General features: G+C 41.5%; 1 protein-coding gene across 2 annotated transcripts in view; it reads right to left on the bottom strand.

The window, feature by feature from the left end:
- Window positions 1–14,990, bottom strand: part of elk1 (ETS transcription factor ELK1) — a 40,174-nt gene extending 25,184 nt beyond the window's left edge. The window contains exons 1-5 of one of the 2 annotated variants that reach the window (XM_085258986.1): window positions 14,331–14,990; window positions 13,930–14,235; window positions 756–964; window positions 479–664; window positions 210–383 (exon numbers count right to left, since the gene is read on the bottom strand). In XM_085258986.1, the coding sequence (XP_085115112.1) occupies window positions 210–383; window positions 479–664; window positions 756–964; window positions 13,930–13,954 (594 nt within the window). In that variant the 5' untranslated portion in view covers window positions 13,955–14,235; window positions 14,331–14,990. Of the gene's footprint in view, window positions 1–209; window positions 384–478; window positions 665–755; window positions 965–13,929 lie in introns of both variants that reach the window. The other variant, XR_014890134.1, reaches the window with a different exon arrangement.
- Between the last annotated feature and the right edge of the window lie 200 nt (window positions 14,991–15,190).

Genomic DNA, 15,190 nt, shown 5'->3' with positions numbered 1-15,190 from the left:
TCTGGTAAAATAAATACGTTTGCAAAAAAAAAAGAAGCAAATCTTTTCACAACCCGCATAAATCACAGGAATTAAATAACAAAAAAATGTTAGCTGCACAACCTCAAGCAGTGTGAAACACAAAGTCCAGCAGCTGCGCTGAATTATTATTATTATTATTATTATGAAGTGCACAGAGGGGTCAGGGGGTAACATTTAACTCTTTTTACCTCTCTCGGTGTGCGATCAACTTTGGGGACAGGCTCTTGTTGCAGGAGGAGCTCTGATTTGATTGGCCGTGGATTGGGTGAGGCCTGCAGGGATTGGATGGTGAAGGTGGAGTAGAGGCCGGACTTCATGTAGTCGTTTCTGGAGCTCTTCTGGGAGCTGCTGGGTGACGAGCGCTGGTGATCCACGCAGACAGACGCAAAGAAAGAAAAAAAGCAATCAGCCAATTATTCATAACACCCTGTAGGAAACAAAGGAAGTGTGGACGTACCTGGGGCAAGCCCTTTGTCGGACAAGTTGGTGCCACGCCCCCAAGGCTTTTTGATTGGTTGTTTGAGTCGCTGACGTCCCTCCTCTGGCCCTCCTCTATACTGCGTATCCCATCGGGGAGGGAGGGGTCAGGCTGACTTACAAACTTATAGACAAACTTCTGGCCGCTCACCTTCTTTATGATATTCTGAAAGAGGGGGAAAAAATGGTGAGCCTGCCGACCTGGAGGTAACGTAGTACTCGTTTTGCTGCAGTAACAGTAGTATTATCAGCAGTACCTTGTCGTAGTAGTATCTCAGTGCCCGGCTCAGTTTGTCGTAGTTCATGTTGTGCTTGTTCTTGCGGAGCCCCCACAGGCGGGCCACCTCCTCGGCGTCTAGCAGCTTGAACTCGCCGTCCTCACTTGTCCAGGAGATCAGGTGACGCTGCCGCTGGTCCTCCAACAGATGAAGCAGGAACTGCCACAGCGTGATGGACGGGTCCATCGCTGAGGACACGGACAGACAGTTGAGGATTGTTTCAAAAATAAAGACCATGCTTATTATAGTCATTTATGGGCAGCTGAATAACCACTTAAATGCCACTTAAATCCAGCTATTAGTTATACTTTGGAAGAAAGGAGTTCTTTCACTGGCTGGCAGGAATAAATATTTAAGATTTCAAAATATTCTAAAAACACTTCAGCAACTGTATTTGAAGGAGACATGTGAGGCAAAACTTTGCTTTACATCTACACTCCCGGGCATTCCCAGGCGCGCCACACGCAAGCCTACAAAAACAAACAAACCAAAAAATAAAAATAATAAAAAAGACGAGGAGCACAAGTGTCACCGTCTGCACGGCTGCTACGCAGTCTGCTGCCCCCCGAACACCTTGTTGGCTCCGTCTGCATCCCAAGTGGAGGATGCAACCCAGAAGGAAACGGCGATCAATCCTGGGAGATGTGCTTTACATTCAAAACCATCTGCTACACTGGCTTCAACTCGCTTACAGATTAGCCAGCATATCACACCGCTCCTTTCTGTGCCCAATTTTTCATCTGTCAATTTTTGAAGAAGAATCATGTTTATTAAATCAATTACTTAAGACTGATTAAAATAATGGAGACTATGGTTTCCAGTCAGAAATCCAGCATAAAGCTCAGCGTAAAACTGCTGCAGGAAACCAAACAGGTCATCAGAGTAATGAATGACAGGTGAGAGCACAGGTGGGCCAGCTCACCTGAAACAAACATCAGTTTACGGTATAAAATCACAACAGAAAAATAATCTGCCACAGTTTTACGAGGAAATAATAAGTCATTTTAAAGCTGAAACTTGCTTAAAGCCTCGGAGTGTAATACTTTCTGACTGTCAGACACAATCACACAGTCAGGGGATTTAAGAGAATGAGTACTCTCCAGCAGAAGCCAGAGAGAGACTCCTCTGAGAAGGTCAACATTAAACAGATTACACAGAGGGAGATGCCTGTCAGCCATGGAAATGAACCTCATTACCATTGGCTGACCTGGTACACAACTAACCTATCGAACACCTTGGAAACCATCGCCATGGTGAGACCTTTCATCAATGGTAACCAAGGGTGAGGAGAGAAAAACAGAGCAATGAGGAGGGTTCACTGCTGACATCAGCTCACAGGCACTCAGTACAGCCACTGTGGTGTCAGCATGAATCTGACACACGGAGGACCAGGGATACTCGGAGGAGGATGTGAAGCCCTTATTAATGTTAATGATAACGCTGAAGATTATTATTGGTTTTTAGCAGTATTTACAGTTTGTTTACAGTTATTTGTTGTTGGCAGCAATAAAAAGCTGACCTCTATAGTGGGATGGTCACCGCTGTGAGAGAGGGATGTGATGTGGTCAGAGTGCGATAATATACATGTCCACATTTTGAAAGCAGGCGCAGTAGCTCATCTGGCCATCTTGATTCACAGGTTATTACGTGAAGTGACAAATGTGACCTTGACCTTCAGCACAATCACAGGATTCACAGAATCACCAATCAGCACACAGCGTGACCTGACCCTGGACGGGATAACCCACCCAAATATATTAAATATCTTAAATTTTTTTCTTGGATGTGTATTTTTTTATGCATCCAAGGGGACGCCACCATCCATGTTCAGCTTATCACTAGCTAATCCCCTCGCTCTTATTTTGAAAGTCCAGTTACTGCTAACTAGCTCTGACTCCTCTAGACTGGGCTCCATCTTCCCGAGCTTGCTGCGGTGCGTCACTGTGGAGCTGCACTCCAGTCCCAGAGTAAAGACTCTGCATTATGGTCTAATTTATTCTATACTGGACTATTAAAATATTTAAAGAGCAGAACCTTTAAATGAATATTTATCTAAATAAATAATTCAAGCAAATGTACATGAAACTTATTGCACCGTGCAAGTTAAAGACACTGATCCAACTTTTCCCAGTACTGAGCCAACACCCATGATAAAATGAATGATCTGTATCAATTACTATGAGGAGGCGGCTGGGATTCATTCTTTACACATACGGAAACATGTGGCTCCACTTAAACACAGATTTCCTAACTTTGTACAATAAAATGTGACAAACAAATGCATGAAAACTGAAAAGCATCCAAATGATCATAAGCTGTAAGCTTCTTCCATACTATGTGAGCCCTCCCTCCCAGCAACCCACAAACCACTGCTGGCATGCCACATAGTAAACAAAGAAGAACTGGATAAACCAGGTAATCAAGTTTGGGAGCGAGCATCAGATCCAAATCAAACACCGTTCCAGACTGTTACTGTTCGCTAGTGTAAGTGCACATAATTAGGCACAGTCAAACTCAATAAATCAGAACAAAAAGAATGTAAGTGAATGTGAAGAACTGCAGAGACGTCAACAGAAACAAGTTTTAACTAGCAGAGCAGAACGGTTTACTTTTTCTTTGAGAGGTTAAAAAAGGAAAAGCCTTTGCTCTTCAAACAACGCTATAGCTGCAGACAAAAGGGAAATAAAAGCACCACAAAAGCAGTACCTGGGTAAATACACTTTATTATCTTCCACCACTGCTGCTCAGTAATGATAGAGCAGAGGCTTCAGCAGAATTCTTGGTGTGCTGTTTACCTTGTGCAGGAACAGCAGAGCAAAACCGTGAACCTGATCTCTGCAGGAAAATTCACACAAACACATGACGACGATTACGCCAGATACAAGGGCGCTGCGCGAATTAATGAATGCAGCAGCTAATCTCTGCGCGCAGGTTTCAGCGTGGCACAGAGACGAGTCAGATTGCCCTCACACTGTGAGCTGACCATAACAACCACCGCCGCAGACGGTGGGAATCCCATTAGAAATTCTGGTTTCTGAAAAAGAAACTGCATCTGATGAGTTAAAAAATAAGAGCCGGAGCCGAGCGACTCGTGCACCTCTCTGCTGACAGTGCAGCGCATTTATTTAACCTTTATAAAAGCTTCTTCCTCCCCCCAGCTGCCTGATCTTCTGTTCCATCAATCCCTGTAAATAAATAATGTGAATGCTGTTTAAGCATTTCACATAACTAAAACCCTCTGCACTTTTTTGGCACTTAACTACTTCTGTATACTTTGTGCTACGGAAACCGTTCTTTTTATGAGTTTTATTTGTTGGTTTGAATGAAATGGAAAAATCTTCTAATCCTCTTTAAACCCACCCTACTTTGAAACGTAACTAGTTCCGCATACTTTGAGCTAGAGAAAAAACTTTAAACCGGTCCCAACACCATTAAGGTATTACTAGTTTTGTTATATCTTTTATGGTTTTCAAAAGCCCTGCATCATGGATGGATGGTTTTCAAACAGTGACATTTTAAAATTTATAAAAGAAAAACTAGAAACTTAGGCTACGTTCACACTGCAGGCGAAAGCGCATCAAATCCGATGTTTTTGACCCTATGCGACCCATATCCGATCATGGTGTGACAGTGTGAACGGCACAAATCCGATATTTTCAAATCCGATCTGGGTCACTTTCATATGTGGTACTGAATCCGATGCATATCCGATGTTTTAGAAAGCAACTGCTGTTTGATGGTCAAGTCGCATTAAATCCGTCTTTTATGTCACCGACACAAGACAGACGCCAATTATCAGCACCGGAGAAGCGCCCGAGAAGACATCGCAAACGCTTCCTGGCCATCCAGTGAAACTGTTGGGAAGACAACGTTGGAGAAACGTGAACATTTTATTTGTACTGTATAATCTGCAGATTCTGACAGAAATCTGCAACTATCCTTTGAAGCACCGCTCCTCTAAAACAGCAATAATGATCATTATTAGGCCAAATGTAAATAACAAAATAACTTTATAACTTAAAGCAAAATTGGGAAACGTAAAGTCCGAAACAAGTCTTTATATTAAGGGCCATCAGTCACACAATGCTGTGCGCGTTGTGTGTGACGTCTTCTTTTGCGCATGCGGGCTGTTTTGAGGGTTCACACTAGAGCGCGTTTGCTGTCACATTTTATTTGTAGTGTGAAGAAGCAGACAAAAAATCAGATTTGATCAAAAAATCTGAATAGAGCACGAAGACCTGCAGAGTGAACCTAGCCTAAGACTCAGTTCTCAAACCGATTACAACATCTCACTCTGTGTATTTGCACGAGTCTGAGCTTCGGTGTAGGATTTTTGCGACAGCTGCAGATCAATGCTCCAAGTTACAAAAATGAAGAGGTGACTGACTGACCAACGCGCTACAAAGATTGTCTCTCACAACACAGGATGTGATGTGAAAATCGTCATGTGACACCTGAGACACAAAGGATGCAGCATAAAAATGACTTAAGGATGCAGACACAAGCTGCTCCTGAAAGGTGGATTTAAATTCAGCAGATTCAGACCAGTGACTGTATAAAAGACCCTGGTTCAGACTGATTGGCATAGAAACACAGAGGCAGGTGTGTATCACAGTGTGTGTGTGTCCTTATGTGCAAACATTGCTGTGTGGGGACATGCGTGTCCACATTTGTGTGATAGGGGTGTTTACAAACTGCCACCAATCAGAAACTGCCTGCTGAGCTAATTTCTGCTCTTTTTCTCTTGTACAGCATTTATTTCAGCACTTCTTCATTTTGATGATCTTCAGCTCCAGTTCTGCTCTTTTTTTGTTTTGAAAAAGGAATTTTCAGCAATTGAAGCTCAGTTTAGCCACTACTTGTTTTTATTTAGTGCATTTTCAGTTTTTGGTACCCTTGCTTTTTATACTTAAACTGGCTGATATTTTAGTAATCTTAATTCTACTACAGCCAAGATACTTGAGCAACTGAAAAACGAAATGCCAGAGTCAACATCAGTTGCAGCCGTAGTTTTATAATGAACACGTTCACAAGTTCAGAAAATAAACTATTACACATCTAGATGCCAGAGTGTTCACCGGTATGACAGCTTTGCTCTGTCTTAATCCATATTCTGAATACGCAGACTTTTCTGAAGTTCCCACAGAACAAACGCTGAGAGGAAAACAGAAAAACCCAAACACAGACTGAGTCGAACCACTGGTTTGTTCCCAGAAACCACGTCCTGTTGCACTGTGGTTTCTCTGCTTCCTGACATCAGTTTGTCAGTCAGATCTCAACATACTGTTCTGGTTACAGGGGAAAGTGTCTGGTTTTACTAAAGGAAACTAGTCTTCAATCAAACTTTGTCTGATTGTGCAGCTTAAAAATATAAAAGATTAATTTGTCAATGATTTATAATATCAAAGGAAATTAAACAATATTTTGTTACCTTTTGGTCGGATAAAAAGCCTGATTGATTAATGGATTTAAAATTGAAATCACGATTTAAAACAATGGCAGTTTAAGATACCTCTTTTTCTAACACTGTCGGCTTTTCTGAAAATCGTTTTGTGGCTAATTCCTCAATGCCAATTAAACAGGAATCCATTCTGACAGTAGCTCTGCATGACTCACAGTTCAAAACAACCTTCATAAATCTTATACTGAGCCGTGGTGCAGCCCCTCAGTTCTTCCACTGACTGAAACAGGTCATTTTAGGTCGTCTCTCTAAGTCGAGATTCAGAGATGCCCCTGAAGTGCTTGTGGTTCGACAACCGATGAGCCAGAGCCGACAGACAGGCTGCTTTTAGGGATATTTGGACTGTGTCTGTAGCCCAGTTACTCAAATACTATATCACTGCTATTGATCTCTGTGTGGGTGAACAGTTGGCCACTTTCTGAGTTTTCACATCTCTTCTAAACCAGCCAAGTATGGCATAAAGTATGGAAACTGTGATGCCAAAAAAACAAAACAAGATAATAGAAATATGATTTAGTTTCATTAGAATATGTTCGTCATCTGTCATAGATAAAGGAAACAGTATATATTCCTGTATGAAATGCAATGGGGTAATAAATGACACCCACTTGGTCATTTTAGTCGCCTGATGATTAAGGCCATCTTAATCTTTAGACCTAAGAGTAGAAATAAACTCTCTGAAACTGGGTGTTTGGGCAGTCTGAAGCTCTTTTGGTGCACATATATGTCCTCGTATATACGCTGCCTTCATTATGTTGAAACTTTGACTGTGTTTAATATAATACAGCATTAATGCACTTCAATACGAGCTTTGACACCGATTCTATTTAAGAGGAAATGAAAAGAGTATCAGATAGCCCCTTCAAGAGCAGCAGGAAGGGGAGGAGTCAGAATATAACCTGCCAAGCAGGCAGGTTAGATTCGCAGATGCTCTGAACCTGGCAAGTGGCTCACAGTTTAAAATCAGCTCTTTTCTTGAACAGATAACCCAAAGATTCTCTTATTTCAGAGTCAACAAAGTCAAGAGGTGTCTGGAACATGGCAGTGAACATGTACTTTCCTCCAAAAACACAGACTGACACAGCAGATAAAGAACTGAAGACGAACATCCTGAAAGCTCAGAAGATACAAATCACCACTTCTGGTCAAAACTTTCAGAATAAAGTCAAAGCAAAAACAGGATGTTTGTGAGAGGGACCTTCAGCCTTGAAATGACGTGGAATCCAACCACACGATGGTCCCGATAGCACAGCTGACAGCGCTGTGACTCCTCATCAGCACGCATCATACCAGAAACATGTCACATCTCACAGCATCGCTCAACACACATCAGAATGAGTCAGTGTTGCCATGGCAGCAGGTGATATTACATCACAGACCTGACACTGTCTCCATGATAACAGTAGGCATCATGTCTGTGATAGGGCTGTGTTAATGACAGTTTTTACAGTGAAATTCAAGCAGACGCCACACTTCATAAACCACACAGGCCCAGAGCGCTTGGATCTTTACTGCAGTCTGTGCCCTAAACCTGCATTCGCTCTATTGGCCAGCAGGGGGCAAAACCTATGTTTGCAACACCCCCCCAAACAAAACAAAACCTTACTTTTTACTAGAGATGAACCGATCAGATATTACGTATCAGTATTGGTCCGATACTGACCTAAATTACTGGATCGGATATCGGAGAGTAATGAAAAATGTAATCCGATCCATTAAATATCACAAAAGCACCTCACAAAACTTGCAACATGGCGTAACTCAGCTCTAGGGCTGCCACAAACGATTATTTTGATAGTCGACTAGTAGGGCTGAACGATATATCGCATTTGCGATAATATCGCGACATGATCAAGTGCAATTTTCTAACCGCAAAGGCTGCGATTATACTCTGGACATGTCCAAATTCATGGGCTGCATCCTCCTGAGGCCGCATTTGTAGACCGATTACGTCACAGCGACGTGCCGAAGGCTGTCCAAATTACTACCATATCCCAGAATTCATAGCGCGGCCCAGCCAAACTCCAGTTTCCAGCAATGGCGGCCGCTACTAAGTTTTAAAATTACTCATACTAATCTTTCTGGGTCACAAAATAAACTTTTAACATATTTTCAGGCGAGAAAGTAGTTGTGTAAACATCAAATATCTGCTCGGTTTATCAAGATATCCCATATTTGCAAAAGTGCTTCGACGTTTTCAGAGGCGTCTGCTACCCACCAGCTCGACAGCTAGCCGGGAGCTCGAGGGTTACTGATGCGGCCGAGAACGGCACAACTCCCGGCACATCATTTTCAGATCACCGCGGAGTTTCGCTGCTCGGGTTAAACGTAATATATAAGTCACTTAGACAACCTAAAAATGTTATTGTTGGGCTTTTTTCAGTGTTTTGTTTGTTCGTGAGTAAATCGGTTTGGCTGAGATTAAAGTTATTAGATTAGATAAAATAAAACTTTATTAATCCCCCGGGTGGGTTCCTCCTTGGTTTTCACACAGCTGACTAAACGTCAAACAGAAAACTTATTAAACAGAAGTATGAGACAGTCGAGAATTTACGCCAGTGTCTGGTTATATTTTAGATAGCAAGAAGCAGACGGCCGAGTTTATTAAACTCCACCGAGACAGCGGTGACGCTAATCAGAAGGCTAGACCGTCCAATTTCACGCCTTTAAATTTTAAAGGCGTGTTTGTGTGTGTGTTTATACAATTGCTATTATGTTTGCACTTTATGTGTAATGTTACTGACTGCAGAGATCAGTAAGATGTGTGTATTTTTTATTTATTAGTTTTATTTATTTAATATTATTTTTTAATTGAATGACTGTCTAGTAGTTCACAGATGTCGAAAAACTGAGTGTGGTAAAGCCACTGATTTTTTTTATGTATATTTCTGCAATCTGCACATTGTACTGACTTTCATTTTAATGTTTACACCAGGGTTCCTTGTCAGCACTTTATGCTCAGATGTTTGTAAGCTAAAAATAAACTATTGTGTATGTTCAAATATACTGTTGTGATTGAAGAAGTTAAATAAAAATGTCAGTCATCAATTCATGCATCACCTCATGTCATCATAACAGAGGTCTGTCTTCCAGGAAAGAACAGTTTAAAATTAATGTAATATAGTATTGGCCATACTATATGATGTATTGCTTGTCTTTGTTTAATAATACAGAAGACAAAGACCTTAAAAAATAATCGCATATCGCATCGCAATATTGGGGCAAAAAATCGCAATTAGATTATTTTCCATAATCGTTCAGCCCTATCGACTAGTCACCGATTATTTTTGCGATTAGTCGACTAATCAGATCATCATCCATTGAACGTAAAACGTACAGCTTATTGCCCCAGCAGCATCTGCTCTTATATAACTATCATTAGCTTACAGCTTTAAGTGTTTAAGGTCTGTGCTAACTAAAAATAAAGACAAGTTGATGGGTTATTAAATTTTAATGACATTTGCAGATTGTTTCAGTGAAGTTTAATAAACTCCTTGCTATCTAAAATATAACAGGACACCGCAGTATATTCTCGAGCATCTCACACTTCTGATAATCAGCTGTCTCCTTGACGTTTATTCAGCTGTGTAAAAACTATAACTTTAATCTCAGCCAAACCGATTTACTCAGGAACTAATAAAATACTGAAAAAGCCAAACAATAACAGTTTTAAGGTATCTAAGTGAAAGCGAAAGACGGCAGTGGGTTTGAAAACGATTTGCCGGGAGTCCGGTGTTCTCACGGCTCTAGTGAGCCTAGCCCCCGGCTAGCTATCGAGCTGGTGGGTAACAGATGTCTCCGAAAACGTCGGAGCGCTTTTGAAAATATGTGGTGTCTTGTAGGGCTGCTCGATTATGGCTAAAATGATAATCACGATTATTTTCACTGAAATTGAGATCTCGATTATTTGACGATATTTATTTAACCCTTTAAGACCTACCATAGAACCAAGTCCGCCAGAGCTTATATTATTTTTTTACATGTTGTAGTGCCATTTGTGGGAGCATTTCAAGTTGCTATACAACTGTTATAGCCCATATTTTAATAATATGTATGCATTAAGTCCATAGTAACTACATTAATTGCAAAAAAGTGCAATAAACTACAAAAAAAATTGAAAATCGTTTTTGTTTTTTTTTACATATATTTCTACTTGGAGAAATTTAAGAGGTTTATCCCTCAAAACTTTAAATACAAAAAAGTTGCAAAAAATAGTTTACAACAACAGGAAATTAATTTTGAGTGTCTTCATAGTTTTATTTTGGAGATACAGCAATTTTTATATACACTGCAGGAAAAACAAAAACAATCCTATGATGCAAATTTGCAAAGAAAACAGCAGGTGCATCAAAATAAACTATTTCCAGCAGTGCAATTCGAGTTCTAAGCATCCCAGAAACTATTCAGAAAAGTCAAACATGACCAGTATAGGCTTTTAAGGCCTACAAGTAAAAAAAAACTACATTTTCCGCGAAAATGACATCACTTCCGGTTTCGGGCAGGAAATGGCGGACATGTGATAGTTAGCGGTGACTTCTGTTTCAATGTGCGAAGTGTTACGAACAGCTGATCGGATCGGCAAAGCGTGTTTCTGGAATATTATGTTTTTGTTCCTGCAAGCGCTTTTTATGCAATTTATGTGGAAGGAAACCGTGACCGAGGACAAGCTGATGACATAAGATGTAAGTTTCATATGCAAAACAAATTATTGCGCTAGCTTACACGGTTCAGGTTCTACAGGGATTTAAAAATAGTTACACAAAACGGAGCGTGCTGCTCTGACCGGCTTTAAAGGGTTAACAATAACAATGTATTGAATAATGACTTTAAAAAATAATATAAAATAGTGTGCAACACCACTGAAGTTTTTTTTTTTTTTTTTTTTACCTCTCTTTTCAACCAACGGCAGTCACTCTCCTCTCCAAATAACTTCTGCTTAGCTTTCCGAGCTTCCCTCGGGTCCTCTTAATCAGCGGTCTCAACCTTTTTTGCGCCACGGACCGGTTTATGCCCGACAATATTTTCACGGACCGGCCTTTAAGGTGTCGCGGGTAAATGAGGGAGGGGCTAATAATCGGCTCAGTCATTTTTAATGATCGTTGAAAGCCCAGATCGTAATCGTGATTAAAATTCGATTAATTGAGCAGCCCTAGTGTCTTGATAAACTGAGAAGATATTTGAGGTTTACACAGCTACATTCTCGCCTGAAAATATGCTAAACATTTATTTTGTGACCCAGAAAGAATAATAAGAGTAATATTAAAACTAACTAGCTGCCGCCATTGTTGGAAACTGAGCTGGGCTGCGATATGAATTCTGGGACACAGCTGCTTCTTCTTCTTCAGGGTTTAACGGCAGCTGGCATCCTTGTACATGCAGTGCTGCCATCTTCTGTTTCAGTCCGTTATTGCACTCTTAAATCATGCTACTTATTCCTGCGTCTTTTGTGATCTTACAAAGCTTCAAACGACGCGTCGACGATTAAACCAGTCGTCGACGATTTTGATAGTTGACGTAATCGTGACTAGTTGACTAATCGTGGCAGCCCTACTCAGCTCATAACCTTAGCCCGTCGGAGCAGTATGTGTCACGTGATAGAGCGGCTGTGGCACATCAAATCCGAAATTTTTGACCCTATGCGACCCATATCTGATCATGGTGTGACAGTGTGAACGGCACAAATCCGATATTTTCAAATCCGATCTGGGTCACTGTCATATGTGGTACTGAATCCGATACATATCCGATGTTTTAGAAAGCGACTGCTGTTTGAATAGTCATGTCGCATTAAATCCGTCTTTTACGTCACTGACACAAGACAGATGCTAATTATCAGCGCTGGAGAACACATCGTGAACGCTTCCTGGCCATCCAGAGTAGATGTCAGTGAAACTGTTGGGAAGACAACGTTAACATTTTATTTGTACTGTATAATCTGCAGATTCTGACAGAAATCTGCAACTATCCTTTGAAGCACCGCTCCTCTAAAACAGCAATAAGGATCATTATTAGGTTATTTACATTATTATGTAAATAACAAAATAACTTAAAGCAAAAATTGGGAAACGTAAAATCCGAAGTCTTTATATTAAGGGCCATCAGTCAAACAATATTGTTTGGTCTGGGTCTAAACAGAGCGCGTTGTGTGTGACATCTTTTGCTCATGCGGGCCGCTTTGAGCGTTCACATTAGAGCACGTTTGCTGTCGCATTTTATTCGTAGTGTGAACAAGCAGACAAAAAAAATCGGATTTGATCAAAAAATCGGAATTGAGCATTAAGACCTGCAAAGTGAACGTAGCCAAGGTTACACACGGTTTATTAATTTAATGCTGATAACAGGTATGCTGTATCACACACTCACAGCCAGAAAGTTGGCATCGGATTGGAAAAATGGGTCAGATCAGACAGATGGGCCACAGCTATGTGTCAGGGCTTTTGCTCTGGCTAGTGGTCAATGAAGTTGTGTCATTTTTGAACGAATAGATACTGCCGTTGTACATTATAAAACAAAAATCATTCATTTAGCCAACAGGTATTTCTGGTGCCAACTAGCAAAAGCAGAACACATGGAAGCAATCGATAACCTCAATTGCGGCCCAAAACCAATCAGTATCATCACAACGTTGTTCCATTTTGCACAGTACTGTAAAACTGTAGTGCATACTGTAGTATTTTTGCTCGACCACATTGCCAAGCACTTGCATTATATCTCGCCATGGTGTGCAGCATGTCCTTGAAAAATCTAAGAAAGTGGACAAGTTAAGGACAAAAGAAAAACTCGCAGAACTAAGAAACTGTTTACATCAGACAGACAGCATGTGAAAGTCACGTCCTTAAAACAAATCCAGCAAAAACCTGACACAGGACCTGAGAGATCACTGAAGTTTCAGCAATGATCTCAGTGGAAGGGTGGCAGTCAAGAAAGCAGTGAAAGGGAATGGAAAAGGAAAGGTTGATGTATGAAAATTACACAAGAACTCAAGTGAAAATCACTGACAAAGGGTCTAATTGAGCAATTAATCCAAATTTGATATTTCTGAGTCAAATCATCATCAGTATGTATGAAGGAGGTCAGGAGAAAGCTACAACAGTGTCTACAGCCACCTGTAAAACACTGTGGAGACTCTGTCATGGTTTGGAACTGTATTTCAACCAGTGGTGTTGATCTTTTCAAAAAAGATGTAATTAAAACTGCAGAGACGTACAAATAGATTTCGATTCACTATGCAATACCATCTCAGAAGTTACTGATTGACAATGTTTTTTTTTAGCATGCTGCATTTCCATTTATGTTCATATGAATTGATAAAATAAAGCAGAAACTGTCATTTTCATAACCCCTGTATTAATCTCTAGTAGTGTGCTCTGCTCCAAATCATAAACAGGTATTAGTGCTGTAGCAACAGTAAACATATAAACACACACCATCCCCCCTGCAGTGACTTTCTGCCCCCCTACTGTGAATAGTTAAAGAGCATTTAGTGTGGATTTTCTCTCTCAGGCTGCAAGTTTGTACACGCCTGCAGCAGCATGAAAACAATTCAGGTCCAACCCAGCTGCAGGCCACAGCAGCTTCCACACACCTGTTGCAAAGCTGCTGCTTCTTCCCTCCAAAGTGCACAGAAACACACGCAGGACTGCGGTACACACACGCACGCACGCAACTGTATCCTGCAGCAGTATTTCTCACCGTTAATCAGTGGGTTGGACTCCATCTTCAGCAAAACGATCCTTCTCGTTGCTGTTTTCTATCTCCCAGATGCCTCACACCACCTCCATGCTGCTGTCCTGCTGTCAGTCTGTCTGTGTTTGTTTGTGCGTCTGTGAGTCTGTTAGTGTGTGTGTGTATGCGCTGGAGGGGGTTTACAGCTGTCAGAGCCAGGCTGAGGAGGCTGAAGAGGAGGCGACGTTCAGCAGCTTCTCTACCGGCCTGCTGGCGTTATGTAACCGCTCCGAGCTGCCGCTGCCAGGCTCCCCTACCTCCATGATAACCACACTAACGGAAAGCAGAAGTTATCACAAAAACCGATATGACAAAACAGAAAAAAAGTCCCTCTTATGTGTCAAAAAACAATCTTCATCCGCTGATACCTCAGTGATTAATTAACATCCACTGTGTTAGTTAGCGTCCAATAGCTTTTCACTGGTTAACAACGCAAATTAGATCCATTCTGCGGATGTGCATGGGGCAAACTGAGGCGATTTTCTCCCGCTCACGTCCCTCTGCCAGAGCCTGGATGTGTTCAACAGCTAACTGGCTATAAGTCCGCTGCCAGGCTAACACTTTTTAGGAAAAAAAAAACTATAAAAATAATAGACGTCTGTGTATATTTGTCTCATCTGTGGAGTCCGTGGTTGTCGTTTAACCACTCCGGTGATGCTACTTCCGGTGTTGTACTCCACAAAGTTTACACAAGTTCAAGGTTTCTCCGGGCTGCAGCGCTTAGGTTAGCTTAGCCAGGCTTAGCCTAGCCTAGCCTAGCCTGCTGCTATGACAGCCCCCCGCCTTCCTGCGCTTCTGCTGGTGCGTCAGCCCCCCCAAACAGCCCCTCCGACTGCGGGACAGATCTAAAAGGAGTACACCAGGAACGGTCCACAGGCCTCCGGCATGGAGAAAAAGTAGTTTGTACCATCTGCCCCAGGCTGTTAGTAGGCTGTGTCCGAGGATATCGTATTTAATGCGTGTTTTCCCAGTTTCTTCCTGTTTGGAACCACACGCCTCCTCAACGCTTCCATTCTCGTCAGATTAGCCTCAACACAAACGGCATCACTTCCGGTGTACCTTCAGATTAAAACTAAAATGGCTCAAGCGCCCCACGCTCTCTCTGTAGGAAATGATCGTTTTTCATTCTTATTGCTACCATAGATCTTTTTAAACAAGCCTTGTAACTTTGATATTTTTAGATTACTTAAAATCGATTATTTGCCTAAACTCAGGAATGGAAGCTTGT

This window comes from Mchenga conophoros, linkage group LG20 (genome assembly GCF_057382185.1).
Source record: "Mchenga conophoros isolate Kocher_MC1m ecotype Shallow Benthic linkage group LG20, M_conophoros_male_GT1.1, whole genome shotgun sequence".
In the NCBI taxonomy this organism is placed as follows: Eukaryota; Metazoa; Chordata; class Actinopteri; order Cichliformes; family Cichlidae; genus Mchenga; species Mchenga conophoros.
The sequence above is the reverse complement of the archived record's forward strand: the minus strand, read 5'-3'. Positions and strand labels throughout refer to the sequence as shown.